The following is a 23186-nucleotide window of genomic DNA, read 5'->3' as shown; positions in this document are numbered from 1 at the left end:
CCGAGACTAAGAGCGGCACCGTCACAGTGGCTCCTGGCCCATCCAGCCAAACATGCGCAGCGTTCTCTCGGTACAGGTACCGAGGCCCGAGGCCCGGGATTTTCACCGGTCGCAGATGGCCGTGGTGTAGCAGCAAGTTCTGGTAAGCGGATGAGCATTGAAGCGTCTCAGGTACTTCTGCTCACGCCTAGCGTTCCCACCTCTCGAAATCAACACGCGGTGCACTTTATGGTCTTCTGTTACCATCTGCGTTGCTGAGCTGTGGAACAGGGAGTCAAAGGGGTCGTTGGCACAAGCACAAGATGAGAGCTGGGAGGAAAGGTGTATGTACCACGCGCTCCGGAGACGAGATGGCTTAGTCAGCATGCAAGCGCGCGCGCCTGCATCCCGAGTTCATCATCCCAATTCACCAGTTCACGACCCACGCCGTACGGTAAGCTGGTCAATACTTGGGTTCGATATCAACTGTGCAATACTGTAGTGTACGACGTTTGTACTGAAATGCGGCTTAGGAATTCCTGGGAACATGATGGACGCCGCATGACGGTGGCCTGGACCATCGCCACTCACGTTTGGACACCCCGACAGCGATCACGTAGCACAAATACACAGTACGTACGCTGGGGCGTCAGGCGTACGTGCTGTATACTCTCGGGAACACCTTCTCTGGTCAACTGGTGCGTGGGCGAACGGAGTGCGTTCTCCGTGATAGTCTTCTCGGGTTCCGGCGGACCGCCATACGAGTCAGGATAGGCGCCCCGATGGTGTATAATACGAACGATATGACTCTGCGTGGTCGTGAGTCAACAAAACTCTAAACCTTGAGTTCTCCTTCCAGAGTGCTAATTCACTATGGGCAGCATTGCAGTCGAGGAACCCAAATTCGTTGACCTGACGCACCACCTGGCGCCTGAGGTTCTCGTCCGCAAGACGAACCCACTCAAGGACATCATACGCATCTCTCTGGAGAACCCACACCTCGTCTCGCTTGCTAATGGTAGGCACACGCTCTGTATCCTCCGAACATTTCGACCGCTGATACAGCCTGCACTCCGCAGGTGATCCGCACCACAGTCTGTACCCAATCCGTCGCGTCAACTACGAGGTCGCCTCAGTAGCCGACGAGGACCCCGTCTCCACATGGCGCTCACTCGGTGCATCCGCCCCGACAGAAACCCTCACTGCACCGCAGGACACGCTGCACAAAGCGTCGCTGGCGTATGGCCACGGGGCAGGGCTCGCGGATGCGCTGCGCACCGTCACCGAGCTCAACGTGGCGTACCACCACGCCCCGCACCACGTCGCGACGATGACGCTGGGAAACGCGGACGCAATCACGAAAGTGTTTCGCATCCTTGGGGCGCACGGCGACCACTTCCTTGCGGACGAGTTCACGTTTGGCCCGATGCCGATCGCGGCGGAGGCGCATGGGGTCAAGTGGGTCCCTGTGAGGATCGACGCGGGGGGAATCATCCCTGAGGAGCTCGAGAAGGTCCTCGCACATTGGGATTACAAGCGGGGAAAGCGTCCGCACGTTTTGTACACCGTCCCGTACGTTTGCGGTGCTCTGTCGTGTCTACCGTCGAGTAAGCTGACATCTTGGCTCGCAGATGCGGCCAGAACCCGACCGGGTCGACACTGAGCTTAGAACGTAGAAATCAGATCTATGACATTGCCAAGAAATACGATCTCATCATCGTCGAAGATGGTAGGCTACCCTTCGCGGGTGAATTCTCGTTTTTGACTGACTCTTCCTAGACCCATACTACTTTTTGCAATACGATCCGCCCAACACTGAGGCGCCTTCTACCCAGAAACCGTTCCCGCTATCATTTCTCTCCCTCGACGTCGACGGTCGGGTCGTCCGCATAGACAGGTGCATCATATACATACTTACCCACCGGTCGTCTCACTCATGAACTCCGTTCTCCAGTTTCAGCAAAATCATGGCGCCCGGCCTGCGCCTCGGCTGGATCACCTCCCAACCCGCCTTCCAAGCGCACCTCATCCGCTACATCGACCTCTCGACGCAGCACCCCTCCGGCTTCCCCCAAGCGCTCGTCACGCTCCTCCTCGAGGGGTGGGGCCTCGCGGGCTTCGACCGCTGGGTGCGCAGCCTGCGGCTCGACTACCAGCGCAGGCGCGACTTCCTGCTCGGGCTGTTCGAGCGCGAGGTCGCGCGCACAGGGCTGGCGAGCGTGGACGTGCCCGAGGCAGGCATGTTTCTGTGGATCAGGGTGCATATTGAGAAGCACCCGCGGTTCAGGCGAGTCGAGCATGCGCCCGAGGAGAAGGGAATGAGGGGTCCCCAGACGAATGCAAGGCAGCTGATGCAGGAGCTGTTTGAGGCGTGTCTGAAGGGCGGGCTTGTGATCGTCCCCGCGACGGTGTTCCTTCTCCCCACGGAGGAAGGTTATGAGGAGGCGGGCGCGGTGCACATCGACGATGTGAGTGTCTTGCTGGCTTTGCTGTCTTTGCATTATAGTGTTCGGCCATGTTGACGACGACCTGCAGCGCTCGAACTTCCTCCGGGCTACCTTCGCAGGCTCGGAGGAGACGATGGCGGCGGGGATGCCGATCCTCGGGAAGGTGCTCAGGGAGTTCTTCGCTGACGCACCGAAGAAGCCGGAGGATGCGCCGTCGACGTAAATATCTGATCCGGCGGGACTGCGGTGAATGATAGTCCCCATCCGGAGCGGGGTTTGTCGGGAGGAGCGTAAAGGTGATGAAGATGAGGATCGGGCTGTTACGGGGCATGGACAAGCCCACCGCTCGGCAGGAGAAGCAACCATCAGCCAACGTGTACCAAGCCATGGCTGTCCCCCTGCCAAAAGCGATAACAGAAGACGGACGCCGGAAGCCACCTCGCGTCGTGTCTCGCGCCCGTACCCGTGCTTCTGTGGCACAAATGAGAAAAAGTTGCGGCTTCGAGAGTATCTGCATAGCTTGGACCTACTGCTTGACACAAAATATCACAATTTGCAAATGAGTCAAAGCGCCAACGTACATGCTACAATACACATCTGCACGCCATCACGAGGTGCCCATCCTGTCGGTTCTCACTGGGTCGGCACTGCAATTCCTTGCGCTGGAGGCGCAATGGGCAATTTGACCACCGTCCACGCGCCGTCGATCTGCAGACAGAAGTCATCATGCGAGCCCTTGTAACGCAAATTGAATGCGTACCATATCCTTCAGGATCCCAGTAATCACGGCCCTCTCTTCGGGCGATGACGCTTCGAGTGGGAGGGGGCGACAAAAGGTGCCTCCAACACTATCTGCACCAGGCGTGAATGAAAAGAACATCCACCTGTGCCCGTTCGTGATCACGCCGTTCATGAGTTGCTTCCTAGAACTCTGGGATCAGCATGAACTGGTCATTAGTGCTAGTGCTAGAAGGTGCGCAACTCACTTGTACTTCTTCGCGAAGGCTGCGACCTCCAGCAGCGCTTGCGGAAGTGCGTCACTGAGCGTAGGATAGGCAGGCAATTTTGCCTCCACGATGGCAAAACCAGTCGAATCCGGTTCCAAAGTGGTCGGTTCCTTGAGGAGAGGGGCTGTAGGGAGTGAACATCTGCAATCGATATCAAAGTGTAGAGTACTACGCACCAGCACTGTCCTTCTCCTCCTCCAAAAGTAGAACAAGGAGATAATCGAGCTTTCCTCCCACATGAAACTTATCACCTGGCCCGCACAGTTCAATCATCGGTACCACATACTCGGGGAAGACGAGCAGGTGCCCGTTGTCCACCATTGCGGCGACACGGAGTAGGAAAGCATCAATGAGCATACGAGACCCAGCTTCTGTCTGGATTGCAGGAGTGAACGATGACATGCTCACAGCAAGAGCAAGAGACGCACATTGAGTGAGACATGGCGCACTATGGCGTCGTATACGGCATAGAAATTGTCGGCGGACAAGAAAGCGCTTTCTGCACACATGACGCGGTATCGTGCTGCATGCTTAGCGAAAGTGACAGGATCTGTGAGCTTGTAGTGTTCGAGTGGGGAGCTGTGCGGAGTGCGAACGATGCCGGCCTTCTTCATGGCGACATCGGTAGCCGACGAGAATGGGTAGTACTGGGGATCTCGTTCAGTACGTATGTCTGGAAGGAGAATGTCAACGAAATAGCACCTTGATGTCTGACAATGCCTCTTCGAGTTTGTGGACGAGGTGCGTGATCTCCTCGTCGTCTTCGAGTGCCACACCGGGAGTGCTGCTTTGAAACTCATTCAAAGCTGAGTGATTTGGGAATCAGAAAAACCCGACAGCTTGCGTTTCTTCTCTATGAGAGGCATGACGACGAGGGGGACAACTGGGGTGGCCATGCAGTGAGGTTAGTGGGTTTGCTCGGGCTTTCAAGGTCCGCTGTGGCTGAAGGTTGGGCTTGCGTCAGGGGCCACCAAATCGCGTAGCAGGCGGTCCGGGAACCATGACCGTCGTTCCCGCTTTCTGGTTTCTCAACCTTCCATGCAGGCACTGGCGGGGAGAACGAAAATTGACACACGCCTAAGGCTACAGGCTACAGTAGTCCAGTGGATAACAACAGAGAGTTGGAAGCATGTTCTGTAACCCAAGCATAGCATCGCATCGCATAGATAGTAACTATGGTACAAAACAATACTGCTTCTCCGTTCTACAGACCAGTCGCCGTGCTGCACGCGTACGGGTCGCCCTAAGTACGCGTCTCGGAGACCACTATGATATGCGCTACCTCTACAGGAGGTGTGTGTGTCGACAAAACCACAAGGAACGTAACGACAAGGATAGGGTAGGGATATGTAGGGTACTACAAACCAAGCGTGAACGCGATTAAGTTAGTCCGGAGCGTCCGTCTGCCATCTGCCATCTGCGCGAAAAAAACGACATGCTGCGCGCGCGGTCGTCGTCATCATCGCGTCTCATCTCGTCTCGTCTCGTCGTGCTGCGTGTATAGCAAGTATGTAGTAGCTGCACAATTCTGGGTATCATCATGTCCGTCGTCCGTCAGCGCGCCCCACGTCGCCACGGGGCACCAGACACTGGCAGCAAAGACTAGCGGCGCACAGTGACACTCCGCACGACCTGCTTCCACATGCGCCCGATCGTCGTGCGTTTCTTCAGCCCCTCCTTCTCCCTCGCCTTGTCCGTCTTCCTCTCTCCCCCCGCGCCGGCGCCCGGGGCCGTCGCAGCGCGCTCATGCCGCGCCCGCGGCAAGTCCATCGCAGGGCCAAAGTACGACGACCGCTCGGACCCACTCGGGCTCGCGGGCACCGACCCGCCCGCGCCCGCGCCGCGCGTCCAGGGCACGGGCACGGTGAACACGCTGCGCTCGCTCGCAATCGAGCCAATCGAGCCAATCGAGGCGATCGACGACGCCGTGTCGTCTGCGCGCACCGGCAGCAGGGGCAGGGGCGGAAGCACCTGCATGCCGTAGTCGACATCCAGGTCGTAGTTCCGCGCCCTGCCCTTGCCCTTGTCCGGGATCGCAGGATATGCAGATACAGACACGTCCGGGTCGGGGATGCCGATGACGCCGACGGGGACGTCGTTCAGCTGCAGCTGCACGCCGACGCCTACGGAAGGGGTGGTCATGGTGAGGACGCCCATCTCGTCCACTGCTATGACCGAGGGCGGCTCTGGCGCGAGCGAGATGTCGGACGCGGATGGGCCGGGGCTCATTGTCAGGCTGGGCGTGTCGCAGTCGAGGGATGAGCTGACGGATGCGGAGGAGGACGCACGCGAGCGGTGGCGCCGAGGAGGGCTACCAGATGCGGAGGCGGAGGCGGAGGCGGGCGTAGAGTGCGAGTGGGAGGAGTGCGAGTGCGAGGAGTGTGAGTGCGAGGAATGCGAGTGGGAGACGGAGGAAGGAGTGAACGTGGACGTAGATGCGATGCTCATGCGGTTCGAGGACGCATGGCCGGCCGTGGACGACCGCGAGGAGGAGGATCCGGGGCGCGGGTGCGGGGAAAGCGCGTCGGACGGCTTTGCGCGAGAAGCGAGGCTCAGCGTGGACGCGGTGGAGCGGCGGCGGGCTTCGCGCACGGAGACGGGGAGGATGACACCCTCCGCCTTGAGCCCGAGGCGGGAGAAGCGCGGTGCGGAGGACTGGGTCAGCCAGTTCTCCTCCGGATTGCGCGACGTAGACGGTATCGCCCGCGCGGACACAGGAGAGCCCGTCGGGGTCTGGATGACGCTCCTGCGCGAGGGATTCGAGCGCGCGCTTGGTGTGGGTGAGGAGGGGCGGGATGACTTGGGGCTGCCCGAGCTTCCAGGCGATTGCGCGTGGCTCTGCGAGCGGGAAGAAGACGGCGAAAGCTTGTGCGGGGACATAGACCGCGCAGGAGCGGTATTGTGAGCCCATGCAGGCACTGGGGGCACCGCGGGGACAGGGGGCGTCGTGCGGGAGTTCGCCGACTTGGACCGCTGCCGCGGCCTCACTGGAGTCTGAGACTCGCGCTCGGGAGAGGCGGGCTCGGCGCCCGTACTTGAGGCCGAGCTAGGGAAGCTCATCTTGGAGAGGACAGCACCGAGCGAGCGTCTTCGACGTTTCTTGGAATCGGCGTCGTCGCCAGGGTCCTCGACTTGTGCGGCGGTCGTCGAGAACTCTGCTAGAGGAGAAAGGTGCCTACCTCCTCCTCCAGGTGTTGGGGGTGCACTCGTCGCCTTGAGCGTTCCATCGTGCGAGAGGGCGATGGACGGGCCTGCGAGGGGCGACGAGCGGTGGGGGCGTGAACCGTGCAGGGGAGACAGCGAGGAGTGCCTGCGGCTCGCGAGGGACGGCCCTTCCGGGATGGTGAGCCTGTGGTCCGCGGAGGGCAAACGAGGGGATGAACGAGCGACGGGTGAAGGAGCGACGAGCATGGGGCTTGGAGAAGGCTGGCGGGGGAGAGAGGCGATAAGTATCGTTGCAAGAAGGCTACAAGGCGTGCGAGAAGGGCATGATGGGCGTGCAGAAGAGAGTACAGATGCGGGCGCGGAGGCCGACTGGGGATGATAAGATGTTCGTCGTGGGCGGTCTCGCGCAGGTGAGTTGATTCCGTCAGTTTCGGCCCTAGGGAGGTGATGCATATCGTGCAGCGCCTGAGATGTGATAGTGTGCGTGCCTTGCGAATGCGCAGAGCCACATATCCAACAGACAACAGACGCGACTTTGACTCGCGCAGCCCGCCACGCCGCACAAACGCAGGCCACTTTACGGCACAAGGCAGCGCGCAGACCTCGACTCGCCGTGCGTGCGTCCATTGCTCGGCCCCGACTGCACCCCCGATCCGACGCGCGAGACTCGGAACTGAAATTGAAAGCGGAGGGGACGAGACGAGATGGAATCAGGATGATGGCCGGGTAAGTACGCACAGCTTCCCGTCGACGTCGGGCTCTTCTCCTCGCGTCGACCCCGGACGCGACCTCGCCGGCTCTTCTCGCGGGGGGTACGACTGCCGCGCATGCTCACCCCGAGCGCGAGCCTCAAGGACGCGAAGACGTGCGGCCACCGAGCCGAGAGGCGAGACGAACGAGAGAGGGAGGGTCACAGACCGACCGCGCGGAGCACCAGCTAAACGCCACAGCTCTGAGCGAGATGCGAGCAAGATGGGTCCGTCCGGTCGCACTGTTCCCACCCGAGGCCTCTGTGGCACAGCGTGCGCGTGAACGTAATCAACGCGTCCTCGAGAGCCATAAGTACGCGTAGCGGCTCCCAGATCCATAAGAAGGTGCTGTACCCACACCCACGCTCGTAATGACGCCACGGAGAAGCACGGGGAGGGGAGGGTGATGGACATGTTGAAACGAAACGAAGACTCACCTCGTGTCGCGACGAGCCTATGAACTCGGCAGCCTGGCCCATGGAGAGATGGGCGACCATGCTTTTCCACAATCTATCTCTCTATGTCTTCTTGTACGTTTTCTGAGATCCGCGGGGCGAGGCGATGTCCAGACAGTGTGCACAGTCCGAGCAGGAGATGCGCACAGGTGTCCAGAGCGACGGAGGCGGACGCGAACGCAGAAGGGTATGAAGAGGAGGAGGAGCAAGAGAGGGGGGCGCCGAACGCCCGAGCGCGACTCGGGGTTATGAAGGCGTCCGAAGGCCGACTCGGAGACTCGAGAGAGCCAAGGACTCGAAGCGAGATGTGATCGCTCCACTCATATAACCCATGCGGCATAGCGTCGATAAGAGGGTCACTGAGCACATACATAAGTACTAGGAACGCAGTCTGCGAGCGCGAACTCTGAGCTGCGACGCACAATCTACAACGGCTGCTGCAGCACGGCAAGTGAGCTTTATCGGACGCCCTCCGTGCATTTCAAAGATGCACTGTGCCTCTCAGCTTGTACTTATCTGGTCTCTATCGGAGACTTCTCTAGATCCTCTGGTGCGTCGTGCCTCTTCCTTCTCTCGCGTGCGTCGCTCAAGGTCTGCGCATCATTCCCAACTTACCGAGCAATTGTGGCGGGGAGGACGAGTACTAGGGGCCCCACTCTTCCCGGCGTACGTACCGTGACCCTTCCAAGCTTCAACCCTCCGAATTTAAGGTGGTGCCACATATCGGACGCAGCAGCTCTGGAGGAGCCTGTGCTATCTATACCAAGCTCAAGCTACGAGGGATGACCTCACTGCGGACTCGCATCGAGCGATACGCGCAGCGCGGCCGCCCGAACCACCACGCAGCTGCAGCCTGCAGCTCGGTATGATTCGTATCTGGCCTGCAGGGCCCACGCTGTCAGTGCGCAGACGCAGCAAGAGTCCTTCCCTGCTGCTGAGGCAAAGGTTGAAGACACCGCGAGTCGAGCCCAATGACGACTGGACTCTCGATCCTCGTCCGACGGTCACGGTGAGGAATCCCTCGGCCTTCAGCTTCTCTTCCAATTACGTTTGGTCCGCTCATTGTGATGCGGCTGGGAAGGCCCTCGCCACTCGCCGCTCGGCGCAACGTCACGTCCAGCCTGCATGATTTCACTCGCAATTTGCGTCCGTTCCTGGGCTGTGTTAGCTTTGGCACAACCGACGACAGTCCCGGTCTCATGTACTGCACTCACGTACGTACGCTCTTTGACATGTCGACAGACCTGAGACCACACCTCCAGCTGCCTCTGGGCTGAGGCTCGCTGCTTCTCTGTCGGTCGGCGCCGTGACGGTGCACGGCGAAGAAATGTATAGAGATCATCAATATTAGCTTGGTGGCCGACGTCGGACTCGGCACTCGGCTTCGGACGCTCGGGGTGCTGGAGTTCTGAGCGGGCACGGTCGAAAACCCTTGTGCCGCGAGGCGTGTCGTCTGTGGCGGCCTCTTGGGTGGGTCCATTCCCCCAGCGGGTCGCCCTGCCCAGCGCACGAGGCGAAGGCGTGTCGGCTCTCGCGCGTCTTCATGGTCAATATTTCGATGTCGGGGTGGCACCTCGACTCTCGAAAGAGTGCTTCGTTCTTCCGATCTGCGTCCTTCGTCCTTCGTTCTGCGTCCTGCGCTCTGCGTTAACTCTGCGTTCTGCGTTTCGATCGCCAGGCCGACGGACAAGTCCTGCGTCCTTGCCATTCCGAATTCTGTCAGTGTTGCCGACGGCGGCGACTCCTCCGTGGGCACTGGGGATGAGGTCATCGCCCAGCTGCCGTGCCACCTGCCAGTCACGTCAGTCAGATATACAGTAGTAATGAAATGTGGTTGAACGTTGAGACGGACTATGTAGACGGAGACTTGGGTTCCTGAATGTTTGTGCCTACAGTTTACCTGGCAACCGAGGGCGGACACCGCCACCGCCGCCCACCGATCGTCCTCGGCAATGGCGGCGGCGGCGGCGGCGGCAGAGGGCGGCGAGGAGCGGCAAGGTACCAGAGGACGGCGAACCATGCCGCCCTGGCACCTGGCACTGCTCCATGATGCATGATGGAGATATATTATTATTAGGAAGGGATACATGGGTCATTGAATTTGGGAATCAAGGGACGCACTTTACTAGACAACCCGTGTGTAGGGAACTGAATAAACCACAATGCGGCACGTACGCAGTACATAGTGGTTCAGCGATTGTGATGGATGTGAGCATCGTGACTCGTCGGTGTGGATCCACAGTAGTACTAGTACTATAGGCTGACGTCCCTTCCAGCGTTCCGGTGCATAGTCCGTGAAGCCTGGGAACTGCGGCGGTCCCTTCTAGTAATCCTCAAGGTACACATCCTAAACAACCTTGCAGCCTGCCATGGCCGCCGTGTCCTCAGTGATAGTCGGCAAGCTGCACTTGGTACTAGTAGACTCCAACGTCCGGCCTCCTGCTGGTGGCCCTGAGCCTGGGACTGAGACACTGATGATGGATTTCACGGTCCCACTGCTCCGCAGCATGGGAATATGTTGCGTATTCGACAGCGTACACCCATCCCTGGTCATGCGCGTACTCTGTCGGGAGAAAGACACCACGCTGCTGCCCGCCTCGAACACTCGGCTGACGTATCTCCTCGCGTGGCTCGACAGCGAGCTGTAAGCATGAAGCCTCATGCACGGCCCCCGCCTGATCGATCTGTCCCGAGACTCAAGGACACCCATCTGCGAAGGTCTCGGAGCATGGCAAGCGTGGCGGGCGGCGGCTCCAGGTCGGGGAGGGGCGTGGCCAGTCTCGGTATGTGCGCTGCTCAGTGGGGGAAACCGCTTACTATCATCGATTGAAGTCTAGAAGGACTTCTTCGATACTGGATAGCGAGTCCTGAGTGGCCGGAGCCCGAGTGGAGGCTACAGACGTGCAAGCTCAGCCGTGTGCGCACGATCGGAGGCGACGTACCGTCCGGCATATTGCTTGTATGCCCCGGCGTAGGTAGTCAAGTGCTTGTCCTGCACGTAAACTCAAGTGAATAGAACGTAGTAAGATCCGGGGTAAGATTAGACATCACAGCATATACGATACGATCCAAAAGATTCCCGCCTGAGATGAGAAGGACAAGATATAGGTATACTCTCACCGCTTGAGCCACCCAAACAGCCCCCTTCCCTTCGAGCCTGCGTCGTGCTGCTTCCCGGTCAGGAGCGGGGTGTCTTCTCCGGCAGAGACGTCGACCCCATGTTCACTGCGCATATCGCTCTGGACTGCATCTCCAACCGCGGCCTCGACAGCGGGCGTCGTGGGCGGGGCGGCATCGGAGGAAGTGGCGTGGGACATGGCTGGGTTGATGGGCTGCCCGAAGTCGTCGAGGCCGAGGGCGTGCTGACGTGCGCGGAAGATGATGCACATGACGAGGAGGATGCCTTGCATCGCGCCCGCGATCGCATACGAGATCCACGCTATAGAGCGCGGGGTAGCTCAGCATCTTGTAAGGCCACCAGCGATGAAAGGAAGGGTACGTACTTGTCCAATTCGTCCCCGGGCGGAGGGCGATACTGAGAACCATGAGGATCGCTCCGGGAGTCTGTATGCACATCATTGGGATGCTGAGTGCGCCTACGTGCTTGATGCGCCATGTATGTGCGATCTGCGGCGTGTACTGGAACATGGCGAGAAGAGCTGATGATACGCCGAGGAACGTGGCCCAGAGCTCAAGTTGAGGCGAACGGTAGTCCCAATCCGGGGCGGGATTCGTCGAGAGGAGCATGAAGGTGATGAAGATGAGGAACGCACTGTGATGAGATATGCCAGAGTCAGAACGGGTACAGAGAGGCGATTAGAGGAGGACGCACATGTGCCAGAAGATAACCCAAGACAGCGTGATTGAAAGCTTCCATTGCTCGCGCTTGACGGGCGTCTTGATGTGTTGAGGAGGCTCGTTCGGAAGGTCGACGTCTACCTCGACATACTTTAGCTCTGGTGGGTAGTAGATCATGTATAGCACCAGACTGCAAAACACGGATGTGGTCAGTCCGCAGCAACAGGGCAAGAGGGATCTTGGACGCCACTTGCATCATCACGAAGAGCACCCAGACGAGAGCGAGTTGGAAGATGCCCGCAATGGATTCGATACAGCTTCCGAAGCTCTGCAGGACGGTGCATACGTGTTCGAGTAGTCATAACGTGAATAAATGAATGGCACTCACGAGGACCCTACAGCACTTGATGATCCCCCACTGCATGACGATACTATCCCATGCCGCCATTAGGAGCTAGGCAAAGAGACCACCGAGAGGCTCACATGTTCAGCATGCCCGAGGCAGACGACATCCCTCCCAGAAGCAGGAACCATGGGCTGAATCCCTCCGAGGACTTCGCAGAGATGATCCTCCAATGCTGTAAATGTATCTCAGCTTCCCCTGTCAGAACGTCTCGCAGCCACCGCGCGCACCTGCGGCAAGTAGGAGACCGTGATGCCGACGCACATGAACGCTGTGAGCGCGTTTGCAGCAGCATCATGGTGCTGTAAACTTGTCAGTAGGTTTCGGCATCGTCGACGAGGACGAGAGGGACATACGGGCTCGCAGACGGACATGGCGGAAAGAGGCAAGGCGCAACGCGAGAGCCACACCGACGCGAGCCGCCTATGGACGTGTAAGCGCCCATAGCTGTCGCGCTCGCACAGCGCGCCCGCAGCTCAGTCTCGTCCCGCTCATCGTCCCGCTCTCTGCTCGAAGTCTGCATTCTGGCTGGCACTGGCAACTACTGGCATCACTCGGGATAACGGCCAGACATTATCTCAAGGTGCTCTCGTCTTAATCTCATAACCTAGCTTGTAGACTCCCTAGGCAACCTCCGCGAGAGAGCGTCCTAACGATGGCCAGCTTGATTGCAATTCTCGACCTCAAGGGCAAGCCCCTTATTCAACGGTCCTATCGCGACGATGTGCCTCCATCTTACATTGAAAAGTTCTTGCCCATTGTGCTTGACTTGGAGGAGGAGGGTCAGCAGGTCACGCCGTGCTTCACCCGGGAGGGGGTGAACTACATGCACATCCGGCATTCAAATCTCTATCGTGAGTCCGCACACAGTCGATCGTGTCACAAGAATGGATCGCAGGATGGACGTGTATTCTCCCAGTTCTCGCCCTCTCAAAACGCAACACCAATGCCGCCGAGATCATCCTCTTCCTCCACCGCCTCGTCCAGGTCCTCGTAGAGTACTTCAAGGAGCTAGAGGAGGAGTCTATCCGCGACAACTTCGTCATCATCTATGAGCTCATGGACGAGATGATGGACTTCGGATACCCGCAGACGACCGAGAGCAAGATTCTGCAAGAGTACGTCCCCCTTCGTTTCCCGTCCTGCGCCCCTCCTAGACGCACGCTCGCAGATACATCACACAAGAGTCGTACAAGCTCGAGGTCCAGGTGCGCCCACCCATCGCCGTCACGAACGCCGTCTCGTGGCGGTCAGAGGGCATCCGCTACCGCAAGAACGAAGTCTTCCTGGACGTCATCGAGAGCGTCAACCTCCTGGTGAACGCGAACGGCAACGTCGTCCGCTCCGAGATCCTCGGCGCCATCAAGATGAAGTGCTACCTCTCCGGCATGCCCGAGCTCCGGCTCGGGCTCAACGACAAGGTCATGTTCGAGAGCACCGGCCGCAACGCGCGCGGGAAGGCAATCGAGATGGAGGACGTCAAGTTCCACCAATGCGTGCGTTTGTCGAGGTTCGAGAACGATCGCACGATCTCGTTCATCCCTCCCGACGGCGAGTTCGAGCTCATGTCGTACCGGCTGTCAACACCAGTCAAGCCCCTCGTCTGGGTGGAGGCCGCTGTGAGTGTCGACGTCGTCGCTTGTCCTGTGCACCCCAGCTGACGCTCGTACAGGTCGAGCACCACAAGGGCAGCAGGATAGAGTACATGGTCAAGGTCAAGGCGCAGTTCAAGCGGCGAAGTACCGCGAACAATGTCGAGATCTACGTACCTGTACCCGACGACGCCGACACGCCGAAGTTTAGGGTACTTGCCTCGCCCGCGCCCGCGTTGATCTGCTAACGCGGCTCTGCAGGCATCGACAGGCAGCGTGTCGTACGTGCCAGACAAGTCTGCCTTTGTGTGGAAAATCAAGCAGCTGGGCGGTGGCCGCGAGTTCCTCATGCGCGCGCACTTCGGCCTCCCCAGTGTCCGAGGAGGTACGTCGTAGTGATTTGGCCCATGGTCTCCGGGCGCCACGCTCACCATGATGCAACGTTTGACCAGAGCACGAGTCCCTCGACAAGCGCGCCCCCATCACGGTCAAGTTCGAGATCCCGTACTTCACCGTGTCCGGCATCCAGGTCCGGTACCTCAAGATCGTCGAGAAGAGCGGGTACCAGGCGCTCCCGTGGGTACGGTACATCACGCAGAACGGCGACGACTACAGGTGCGTTTTTCTTTCTTGGTCTGTTCACTCGGTTGGTGCGTGCTGACGATGACGCGTGTAGTCTGCGGACGGCGTTGGAGAAGGGCAGCGCGCCGATCGTACAGGGGATGTAAGACGGGATGGATCGCGGTGGAGCTTTGGATGTGTGTACATTCTGTATAGACTGTCTACATACGCCCGCTACTAGTTGTATATATGCATTCTTCTGGACGTTCACTCGGGTTGTTGGCTGCGGAGATGCCATTTGCCCTCGCAGCGGTGAGTCGAAGAGGTCCTCTCCATCATTCTACATCTGAGTTCGGTTTGAGTACACAACAAATGGCATGTGCATGGAACGTGATGCGTGCGTGGTATTTCAGTTGAGTACCGTACTTCTGTTAACAGTCGCACATAGCACGCCTTTCTTCCTTCAGTCAGTCGCAACATTCCGATCACGGATACTTGTACGGTCCCAAAATCAATGACATTCCGAAGAATTCGAGCCTACATCCGCAATTGTTGATCAAACCAGGTTCCCGAAAAGCCTTCTTCCTAATCATCACCGTTCAAATACCACTTGGAGCACGCGAATGTGCGTGAGCCTTTAAGGCTGTTCATTACGCGCGAGCTTGTTGACCGTTCCAAGAGCTAGCAAGCGTAGGAAGCTCAAAATCAGCATGGTCTGATGTGGCAATGGCGTGGACGGTTGGTTACTCACGGATGTTGCTGAGGACGTTCAAGAGGGAGAACTGGTCGAGCTTCTGCGCCATGTTCGCGGGGAAGAGGTTCCCACCGGTGGTGATGTAGGTCCCGATGATGCCCGACACGTGAGGAGCGGCCTGTAGCAGTTTCGAATGCGGTCGGGCCCCAGCACATCTCGTCAGAATCAGAATGAGAACGTACCATAGACGTGCCAGACATGACTGCGAGGCTCTGCGACGCATATCAGGATGCAATCCACAGTGGACCCGGAGTAGAGGTGAAACACTGACGTTCGGACCCGTGATACCAAGGCTGATGATGTTCTCTCCCGGAGCGAAGATATCGAGGACACCACCCCAGTTGGAGGAGGCCCAACGTGCATCGGCGATGTTGCTCGCACCCACAGTGATCACGCTGGGCTCCCGTGCGGGACTGATACCCGCGGCGTTGATGTTGCTGTTCCCGGCGGCGACCTAGTCAAGCTTTCAGTTGGTACCACGATGAGTACGAGCAAGACACGCAGTCAACATACCACGGTATGTACCCCAGAGTTGACGAGCTGTTGTTTTCTATGGTATCGCATCAGTTGCACCGACGCGAGGATAACGAAAACGTACCCCGGCGGCAGCAGCGTCCATAGCGACTGAAGCCGCGCCACCCAGACTCAAATTGGCCACCGAGGGCCTACCGGTCTGCTGATACGCCTGAGCAACCCAGTCCATGCCCGCAATGCTTAAAGTTCGCAACTTAGTACCGGTGATTCAGAGATGAAGCACGAGACAATGGACATACATATCCGAGTTGATGCCAGTGCTTTAGACGCGTCAGCGTGAGCGATCAGTGACACACAAGTGAGTACTCACCCGGAATCGGAGAGAACCTTGACCGCAACGAGCCTTGCTCGCTTAGAGACGCCGTAGGTTGTGCTGCCGGCGATCCCTCTGCGTAGGCCATCAGCATTCTATCGCGGATTGTGATTCGAGAGATCCCCTTACGCGACATGAGTGCCATGACCATGTCCGTCTGCATTCTAGAGGAATATTCAGCAGTGAAAAACTTGGCAGGGGTTCAGCTCACCTGATAAGGACCAAAGGTTTGACCCCAAACGGCACGACCACCGAAGTCGTTCTATAGTGAGTGATCACGATGAGTTGCGGCTCATAGAAAGAAGTACTTTATATCACGGGGTACGTACGTGAGCGAGGTAAATGCCGGTGTCTATTGCAATGAACCGATCAATGGGTCAGTACTCGGTTATCTGTATCGACACGGGGGTATCTCACCGATTATGAAAATATCGACACCGTTCCCGGCGCTGTCGTCGAACTTGAAAGTGAAGTTGAGGTCGAGTGGGTTCTGATTGATGAGACGTGGGTTCTGGCTGATTCGCTGCAAACCCCAAGGAGCGTTGTTCCTGAAATGTATGGATCAGAGCGGGACTCGGAGACGGTTGCAAGTAGTGGAGGATCGCTCGCGTACTGGAATACGGTCGCAGAGCCTTCCGATACCCCGTCTTCTTCAATGTAGTCGACGTCGGGACTAGCACGGAGTGCATTCAAGGCGTCGGGCTGGAACGTGCCTGTGTGCCCGAGCAATCGTCAACACCGTGTCGGAGACAGCGGGGTTCCTCGGGACTCACCAGCATAGCCGTGGAATACGTTGGTCTGCCAGTCGCGGTAGGTGACGCTGCTCGTGGAATTGTGGTTGGAGTCGAGCCAGGAAAGGTGATCCTCCTTTGAGACTTCGTCCTTCAGCTTGACGATGTACGAGTCGGGCTTCGTCGGGCCGTCGTACTTCAGGACTGCCTTGAGCTCAACACCGGGCGCGGCGAGCACAAGGGTGGATAAGAGGGCCACCGCAGTGGTCACAGCAGAGAACAGACGCATCACGGGGAATGTCGCACAAGATGCAGGAGAGAGCTGGGTGTTGAACTCAGAGAGTACCGAGGCACTGAGGTTGCAGGAGAAGGACGGGAGCTTTTATGTATACGTCTGCACTCTTTCTCAGCGCCAGGAGGATTTTTGGTCACCTCTCCGAGAGGTTGAGCTCAACTTGCCGCCAACCACCAGACGATGCCAACACACGTCGTCCGACAAATTGCTTCGGCCCCAACCACGAACGTGAACATCTCAGGCGCCTGTGTGTTGCATTCGGTTGGGGTCAGGTGGCATTCAGCGAGCAGTCATGATAGTCGAGAAGAGATCCTACTTCGAGTCTCCCTGTACAGGCGGAGAATTCCATTGGGTGGTGAGCTTTGGTAGACGCCTTTGAAGGGCGTCATATGGCTATGAGCTTCTAGTAGTCCTGTTATGGGGCCAGATGCCGAGAAAACCAGACTTCGTCGACATCCATTCCATCGCAGTGTTAGAAATCAGGTTCCCAGAGCTTTGCTGACCGAACTTACTGACATCTTGGCCCGTGTCAGCGTTGCAGCGGGCGTCAGCCCCAACTAGCTCGCGCTTCAGTCATTGATTGCATGGTCAGACTGTACCCTTGGGTCACCTGTATATGGGTCTTACGCTGTTGAAGCCGGGAGGCATAGCGAGTGAAAGATAGTATGATTCGTAGCGTCAAGTGCTCACCTAGGTACTATTCCAGATGTCGAGGATTACGGCACATTGACAGCAATATGGGTCATGCAACGCCAGGGTGCAGGGGAGATCATTCCAGCGTCATGCGATGCATCGGAAGAGCGTAGGTTTGGCGATCTTCACGCAATCGACTTCTCGAAGAGAGACAACCGATAAATTTGCACAACAGCAAATATATACTACGAATGTCTCGCAGGTCAGATTGCATACACTATCGCCAGAGGTAAGCCTACACTCACGTCATGGCACGGAGGTGCCCCAGAAGCTTGCGCTGGATTTAAAATTGAGTTGATTGGCTACAACACTGAATAAGTTGCAGTTTCCTGCAATGTGAGATAGGGAAAGGGTCTCTGCTATGTACAATGGCAGCGACATGATACCATCCTGAGACTGACCTTCAACGCGCGTTTGGCGTATACGGGGAGAACTCCTGAAACTCACCCGGAATAGAATAGTCTCTGCGATCACATCTTCTGAGTTGAGCTTGCGAGGACACTGCGACTGTCACGAAAACTGGGGTTAACGTGGTTACGTCCAGGCGTGGTTCACCGTTCAATGCAACCGTTGTCACCTTGCGGCCAGGTCCAGGCTGGTTTGGGCGCTACATAACATAGTTCCGCCGGTCCGGGACCCGGGCCGTCTCTGCCGCCGCATCGTGTCACTGGCCAGAAAGCGTTCGTGTTCGACGTTCACGCGTTCACGCGTTGTCCCTGTTCACATCAACGTTTCTTTGCCTCCCACCGTGAAACGAGGACCTGTACGCTCACTCTCTACGATACCGAACGAATGACATTTGAGACAAAAGGACCGACTGTGAGTACTATCTGGTCAATCATCTACGTATGTTATAGTATCGCTGAGGTTCTTTGTTTTTGAAGCATCCAACCGCAGACAACGCGGCGTTGGCACAGGATAACGAGCAACGTCTGGACGTTGCGTACGCTGCAGTACTGGCACCTTCCCACTGCGATACCGCGGAATTGAGACAACAGGTATGCACAACGGATCTCTACGGTGCAATGAGCACAATTATTTAGTTGTGTACTGTCTAGAATGCGATGGCATATCTCGACCTCAAGCTTCCTCCGGAGATCCTCATGAATGTGTTTCGATACCTCTCTCCCTCGTGTTGCAAGGATATTCGGACCACTCACGTCTGCACGCTATGGCGTGAGCTTATACGCAGCACGCCGGAGTTCTGGGCGGACATGCTCAGTTCCCAGAGCGTATTCTACCGCCTCAATCGCGATGCGGGATCTGATCTGTCGGTGATGTCCTTCATTCAACGCTCCTCACCACTTCCCTATCCGCTATGTCTTGATTCACGCCTCGAGTTCATTGAGACCATCCTTCCTCACGTCCACCGTATCTCGTCGCTGTCTTTCACCCTCAGATTCAAGTATAAGCCCGCCGCTCACCTTGTCCTGCTCCCGGGGTCTGCCTTTCCATCTCTCAGGACGCTCATAGTTGGAGACCCAGTAAATCATACGGTCCCACTGCTGGACTTTTTGAACGCCTGTCCGCAGTTGGAAGTGCTGGAGTTGCACTTGTCCGAAGACACCCGCAGCTCGAACCTGACGCTCCTTCACAACCACTCGCCAGTATCCCTGCCGTGTCTCCGCCGTTGTTATATCCGTGACGACCTATACAGCGCACAGCATACATGGATTCCTGTGCTCCTCCAGAGGATACGCTTTCCGGCAAAAACGAAGCTCCGCGTTAGTTGCTCTTACGGCCGCTATATCCGTATATGCAGCTATCTACCCTTCTCTCCCTCAGTGCCGACGATCCCTGCCCTCGATGTATTGGAACTTCGCTTCGTTCCCATGGGGAAGTCGCGCCCAGGCGACTGGATCCTGTCCATGAAGGGTCGCAGGAGGAGATCGGAGGTCCTTTCGATGGTCATCACAGCCGCGAGATGGGGCCCCGCAGACGCGTCGAGCGGTCCCTCCGACGTCCTCTTCGACCTGGCGAAGGTATTCTCCCACGAGCCCTCGATATCCCTGGCAGTGTTGGACCTCGAGTTCGGCATTGGCGTGTCGGTTTTGAAGGGCGATTGGCTGTCCATTCTGCAGGCTGTCCCAACCCTCGCTGTTCTCAAGGTGCACATCAATTCATGCAACAATCTCCTCACTGTGTTGCGGAAGAACGTTGGCCTATGCCCTGTCCTCCGAACGCTATCCATAACATGCGAGAACGGCTCTGGGGTGCATGGGGCCTTGGTGACCGTCGTGGAGCTCCGTACACAAGAGGGACACGGTTTGGAGAGCCTCATGTTCAGAGGGACCAAGGGCACGCCGCTATCGGTCGGAAGGCGGGAACGACTGAAGACACTGGTGCCACATGTTGATATATCCTGAGCGCACTGGCAGCTCTTCTCTCCGTCACGATATCGAGTGTTCTTGGTACGCACTCATGGTTCTGTGCGCCGGTGTAGAGACTGATGATTCGCCGTCGCAGAACAAACAGGACGGTTCAATGGAAGTGAACGCCATGAGGAATCGACCTTCTACGGTACCTAGTACCTACCATGTTTTCATTTTGTTTTCTTGCTCAGATGCGCTCCAAACATAGCCAATTATATTATTGTGTTGTTGAAACAGCTTCGAGCACGAGAATCATCCCTCACAGAGTCTTGAAGTACAGCCTGAAGAGATGAGGGGGCAATCCGGCCGTGTTGCGAGGCGACGGCTGGCTCGCGCTAAAGCAGCGTTCAGCGCCTTCCCCAAGTCCTCGTTACAGCCGCCACTCCCACGAGGATACTAGGCCCTGGTCGGCTGCACGGATCCCAGGGATCCCACAGGATCAGGTTCAGCCCGAGATCCCCGTCGAGTCCCACGGCCCCGTGCTCATGGAAGGTCACAGCTAGTCACAGAGGTCATGTGATGCCCAGACGCTCGTTCGCCTCGGGTCCATGTATTGACTATACTCATGAACGGTTGATTGAGAGCCTCAATATGTGCTACTTTGATACTAAGCCAACTTTCATGTATATTTTTAGCCAATTTACTTGTATTCTAAGGCTGTATAGATGTATCGAAGAGAAACATGTACCCATTCAGCAGGAAGCGCCCTCGAGATCCCAGCCAATCAGCAGTCAGCTTAGAACCGGACCGGTGCATCCGCTCGAGTTAGCCGGAAGCGTGACAACTAGCCCAGACCCGGCCCTGACCTGCCGGTGAGCCATCCAGCGCTTACTGACCGAGAGATCCCAGGATTTCATTTTGGCAGGCAGGGATCAAGGGATCCCTGTGCAGCCGACCAGGCCCTAGGCTAGGGTTCTCATCCCTAGGACCTGACCTGCATAATTGCCTTGCGCATACTTTCCTTCGTCCGTGTACGAGACCCTCAACTCCACATCGAGCCACAGTGTCCGGTCAGCCTTCCTATTTAATGCCAATTTGTCCTAAGCTGATCAGTTCACCATGCAGACGGTTACTAATAGTACATACCATGCGCTTACTGAACACAAGAACCGGAAGGTTTCGCTGGGTCGACGGACCTGCAGAAGTCAAGTATGCTGTCCTCTCGCATGTCTGGTCTAGGGGTGAGGAACAGTCCTACCAAGACCTCCTGCGCATCCAGTGCAACGCAGACGGCCAAGACAGCTCAAACGAAGGCTCCATCTTGCTTGCAGCATCCCCGAAGATCCGCAACGCATGTGCACACGCGCTCGCAGATGGCATCGAGTACATCTGGATGGACTTATGCTGCATCGACAAGACGAGCAGCGCGGAAGTCTCGGATGCGGTGCTCTCGATGTATGCCTGGTACACACACGCGGCCGTCTGTTATGCGTATCTCGACGATGTCGAAGCCGACGAAGACCCGCGCCTACCGAGCGCGAAGTTTCGCTGGAGCCGGTGGCATACGCGCGGGTGGACGCTTCCAGAGGTCATTGCCCCCAAGGCCGTGACCTTCCTCTCAGCGGATTGGAGAGCGTTGGGAACGAAGCACGAGCTCGCGGAGGTCTTGGAGGCGGTGACAGGAGTCGACAAGGGCGTGCTCACTCACGATGTCCCTCTCGACTCGATCTCCGTCGCACGCCGAATGTCCTGGGCGGCGAAACGGCTTACTACCAGGCAGGAGGACGAGGCGTACGCCCTGCTCGGGCTCTTTGGCATCCACATCCCCATCATGTACGGCGAAGGGGCGCACGCGTTCCTCCGGCTGCAGGAGGAGATTCTCAGAACCACGATGGATCAGAGCCTCTTCGTATGGGGTGCGGGTATGAGCGACTGTGCGCTGGATGCGGAGCTGTACGACGAGACCCGCCATACGCTGCTCGCATCCTCCCCGGCAGCCTTTGCGCGCTCTGCAGGTGTCCAAGTCATCCGGTGCGCGGCCCTTGTGGGACCGGAGCAGCGTACGGCGCTCGGAGGCGAGCTCCCTGCGTACGAGTTCACGCCGTACGGGATTCGGACGTGGTTTCCAATGCTCTCCGTTGGGCCAAAAGTCTGCCTCGCGCTGCTGCCATGCTTGGATGAGGATGGTGGCAGACTGGCGCTCGTGTTGAAGAAGACGGAAGACGCCGCGACGGTGCATACGGTTGGGATTGCAGGGTGGGAGGGCGTTCGTGCGAGGTACCGCGCGTCATTGCGCACCCTCCCGTGGAATACGGATCCTGCGCAAGCCGGAAATCCTTCTATCACTGCGTCAGAAGAGACGTTCACGCGCGTCGTGAAGCTCAACAGACCTTGGCCGAAGACGATCCCCTCCTCAAAACTATACATTGCCCATCGCCCTCTCAACTCGCTCTCCGTACGTCCCCCGGCCGCACACCCGGGAATTTCAGCGCATCCGCGAATAAGGGAGCCGCACGACGACCTGATCCTTGTGGATCGGATGGACTCTTCGCTGCGTGGGGTCCTTTGGGTGTGTCTCGCCGATGCTCTGGACGCGGTGGTGAGCTTGTTGAGCCTAGGCTTCATCATCGCTGTGGCGCTATTTCTCGGAGGGCTCTTCGTGCTGTTGATGATGTGGATGGTGGGGAGACATCCTCTATTGGTACTACTATGATGCCAACGATCACTGAATATTGAATACTTACTAATGGCGGGTTACTCACGAACGTGTATACCCAGTGAGCTTGCATCAATGGCGAGAACTTGAAGGACATAGTTTTCCTGTTGGCAATGCCCGGACTCCCGGGCCGGCTTACCACGTGGCAATAAAACCTCCAAGAGCCTTGACGATGACGCCGACCTTGTCGGTTCACTTCATTCTCAGGCTGCTCTCTGTTCTTGGACACGGCAATGTGGTGAGCACTTGTTTCTCGGTTGCATATCGCGGCGTACGGCTTCAACTTTGTGTGCTAGGGTATGCTGGGAAAGAGAGGGTGTTCTCAGCGTTGTTGTCCAGATGATAGTTCACCCTTCGATGTTGCACTGTGCACACTGGCCCCCCTGGCTTTTGCAGGCAGTCGTTGCTGTCAAACTCAAGTCAATTGGTCGGTTATTGTGACAGATCGCAGAGCTCCGGCGACGTCGGCGCGATGAGGCAGAGGCAGAGTAAGGTGTTCGACATCCCTTATCATTGTATGGTGACACTCGGACGGATCCATTAGTCCTAACGACTCGCACATCCGGTCCACTTTCACGCCGCACGCCACTGGCCGCAGGTACGATACCTACTCAGGCCGCAGGCGGTCCGCACTCTCCCAGCTCCACCGTACTAACTAGTACTAAGCGCATAAATACGTGAT

General features: G+C 57.6%; 8 protein-coding genes across 8 annotated transcripts; 4 read left to right on the top strand and 4 right to left on the bottom strand.

The window, feature by feature from the left end:
• Nucleotides 1-852: 852 nt before the first annotated feature.
• L226DRAFT_469813 (L-tyrosine:2-oxoglutarate aminotransferase) lies at nt 853-2649 on the top strand (the record flags this gene model as incomplete). The annotated part of the gene is made up of 6 exons (XM_067676252.1): nt 853-997; nt 1059-1551; nt 1611-1708; nt 1759-1876; nt 1934-2447; nt 2515-2649. The coding sequence occupies 6 exons, from the start codon at nt 853-855 to the stop codon at nt 2647-2649; spliced, it is 1503 nt and encodes a 500-aa protein (XP_067531245.1).
• A 700-nt stretch (nt 2650-3349) lies between these two features.
• L226DRAFT_525768 (uncharacterized protein) lies at nt 3350-6844 on the bottom strand (the record flags this gene model as incomplete). The annotated part of the gene is made up of 7 exons (XM_067678989.1): nt 3350-3392; nt 3413-3557; nt 3610-3808; nt 3862-4080; nt 4136-4239; nt 4646-4676; nt 5048-6844. 7 exons carry the CDS (start codon nt 6842-6844, stop codon nt 3350-3352), a joined length of 2538 nt encoding a protein of 845 aa, XP_067531244.1.
• Nucleotides 6845-8871: 2027 nt separating this feature from the next.
• Nucleotides 8872-9669, bottom strand: L226DRAFT_514216 (uncharacterized protein; the record flags this gene model as incomplete). The annotated part of the gene is made up of 2 exons (XM_067678403.1): nt 9017-9669; nt 8872-8956 (listed from the first exon to the last, which is right to left on the bottom strand). Coding segments are annotated over exons 1-2 (642 nt in total), but the record flags the coding sequence as incomplete, so codon positions are not given.
• An 889-nt stretch (nt 9670-10558) lies between these two features.
• On the bottom strand, nt 10559-12391 carry L226DRAFT_538715 (uncharacterized protein). The gene is made up of 8 exons (XM_067681550.1): nt 12360-12391; nt 12234-12305; nt 12084-12178; nt 11989-12031; nt 11855-11928; nt 11635-11790; nt 11306-11574; nt 10559-11241 (listed from the first exon to the last, which is right to left on the bottom strand). The coding sequence occupies exons 1-8, from the start codon at nt 12375-12377 to the stop codon at nt 10919-10921; spliced, it is 1050 nt and encodes a 349-aa protein (XP_067531242.1). The 5' UTR covers nt 12378-12391; the 3' UTR covers nt 10559-10918.
• Nucleotides 12392-12490: 99 nt separating this feature from the next.
• L226DRAFT_538714 (clathrin adaptor mu subunit) lies at nt 12491-14432 on the top strand. Its single transcript, XM_067681549.1, has 7 exons — nt 12491-12857; nt 12923-13121; nt 13175-13622; nt 13676-13807; nt 13857-13980; nt 14048-14210; nt 14272-14432. Exons 1-7 carry the CDS (start codon nt 12659-12661, stop codon nt 14321-14323), a joined length of 1317 nt encoding a protein of 438 aa, XP_067531241.1. The 5' UTR covers nt 12491-12658; the 3' UTR covers nt 14324-14432.
• A 361-nt stretch (nt 14433-14793) lies between these two features.
• Nucleotides 14794-16777, bottom strand: L226DRAFT_469787 (serine protease; the record flags this gene model as incomplete). The annotated part of the gene is made up of 14 exons (XM_067676248.1): nt 14794-14837; nt 14908-15028; nt 15093-15122; nt 15182-15364; nt 15424-15450; nt 15509-15623; nt 15684-15704; nt 15755-15832; nt 15887-15921; nt 15969-16019; nt 16087-16109; nt 16175-16305; nt 16371-16470; nt 16531-16777. 14 exons carry the CDS (start codon nt 16775-16777, stop codon nt 14794-14796), a joined length of 1206 nt encoding a protein of 401 aa, XP_067531240.1.
• Nucleotides 16778-18192: 1415 nt separating this feature from the next.
• Nucleotides 18193-20058, top strand: L226DRAFT_538712 (uncharacterized protein). Its single transcript, XM_067681548.1, has 4 exons — nt 18193-18295; nt 18361-18474; nt 18535-19887; nt 19943-20058. Exons 1-3 carry the CDS (start codon nt 18269-18271, stop codon nt 19840-19842), a joined length of 1449 nt encoding a protein of 482 aa, XP_067531239.1. The 5' UTR covers nt 18193-18268; the 3' UTR covers nt 19843-19887; nt 19943-20058.
• A 707-nt stretch (nt 20059-20765) lies between these two features.
• On the top strand, nt 20766-22670 carry L226DRAFT_492673 (HET-domain-containing protein). The gene is made up of 2 exons (XM_067677398.1): nt 20766-20858; nt 20914-22670. The coding sequence occupies exon 2, from the start codon at nt 20936-20938 to the stop codon at nt 22499-22501; it is 1566 nt and encodes a 521-aa protein (XP_067531238.1). The 5' UTR covers nt 20766-20858; nt 20914-20935; the 3' UTR covers nt 22502-22670.
• The last annotated feature ends 516 nt before the right edge of the window (nt 22671-23186 follow it).

This window comes from Lentinus tigrinus (genome assembly GCF_003813185.1).
Source record: "Lentinus tigrinus ALCF2SS1-7 unplaced genomic scaffold L226scaffold_35, whole genome shotgun sequence".
NCBI lineage: Eukaryota > Fungi > Basidiomycota > Agaricomycetes > Polyporales > Polyporaceae > Lentinus > Lentinus tigrinus.
This window is presented reverse-complemented; position numbering and strand designations above follow the sequence as displayed.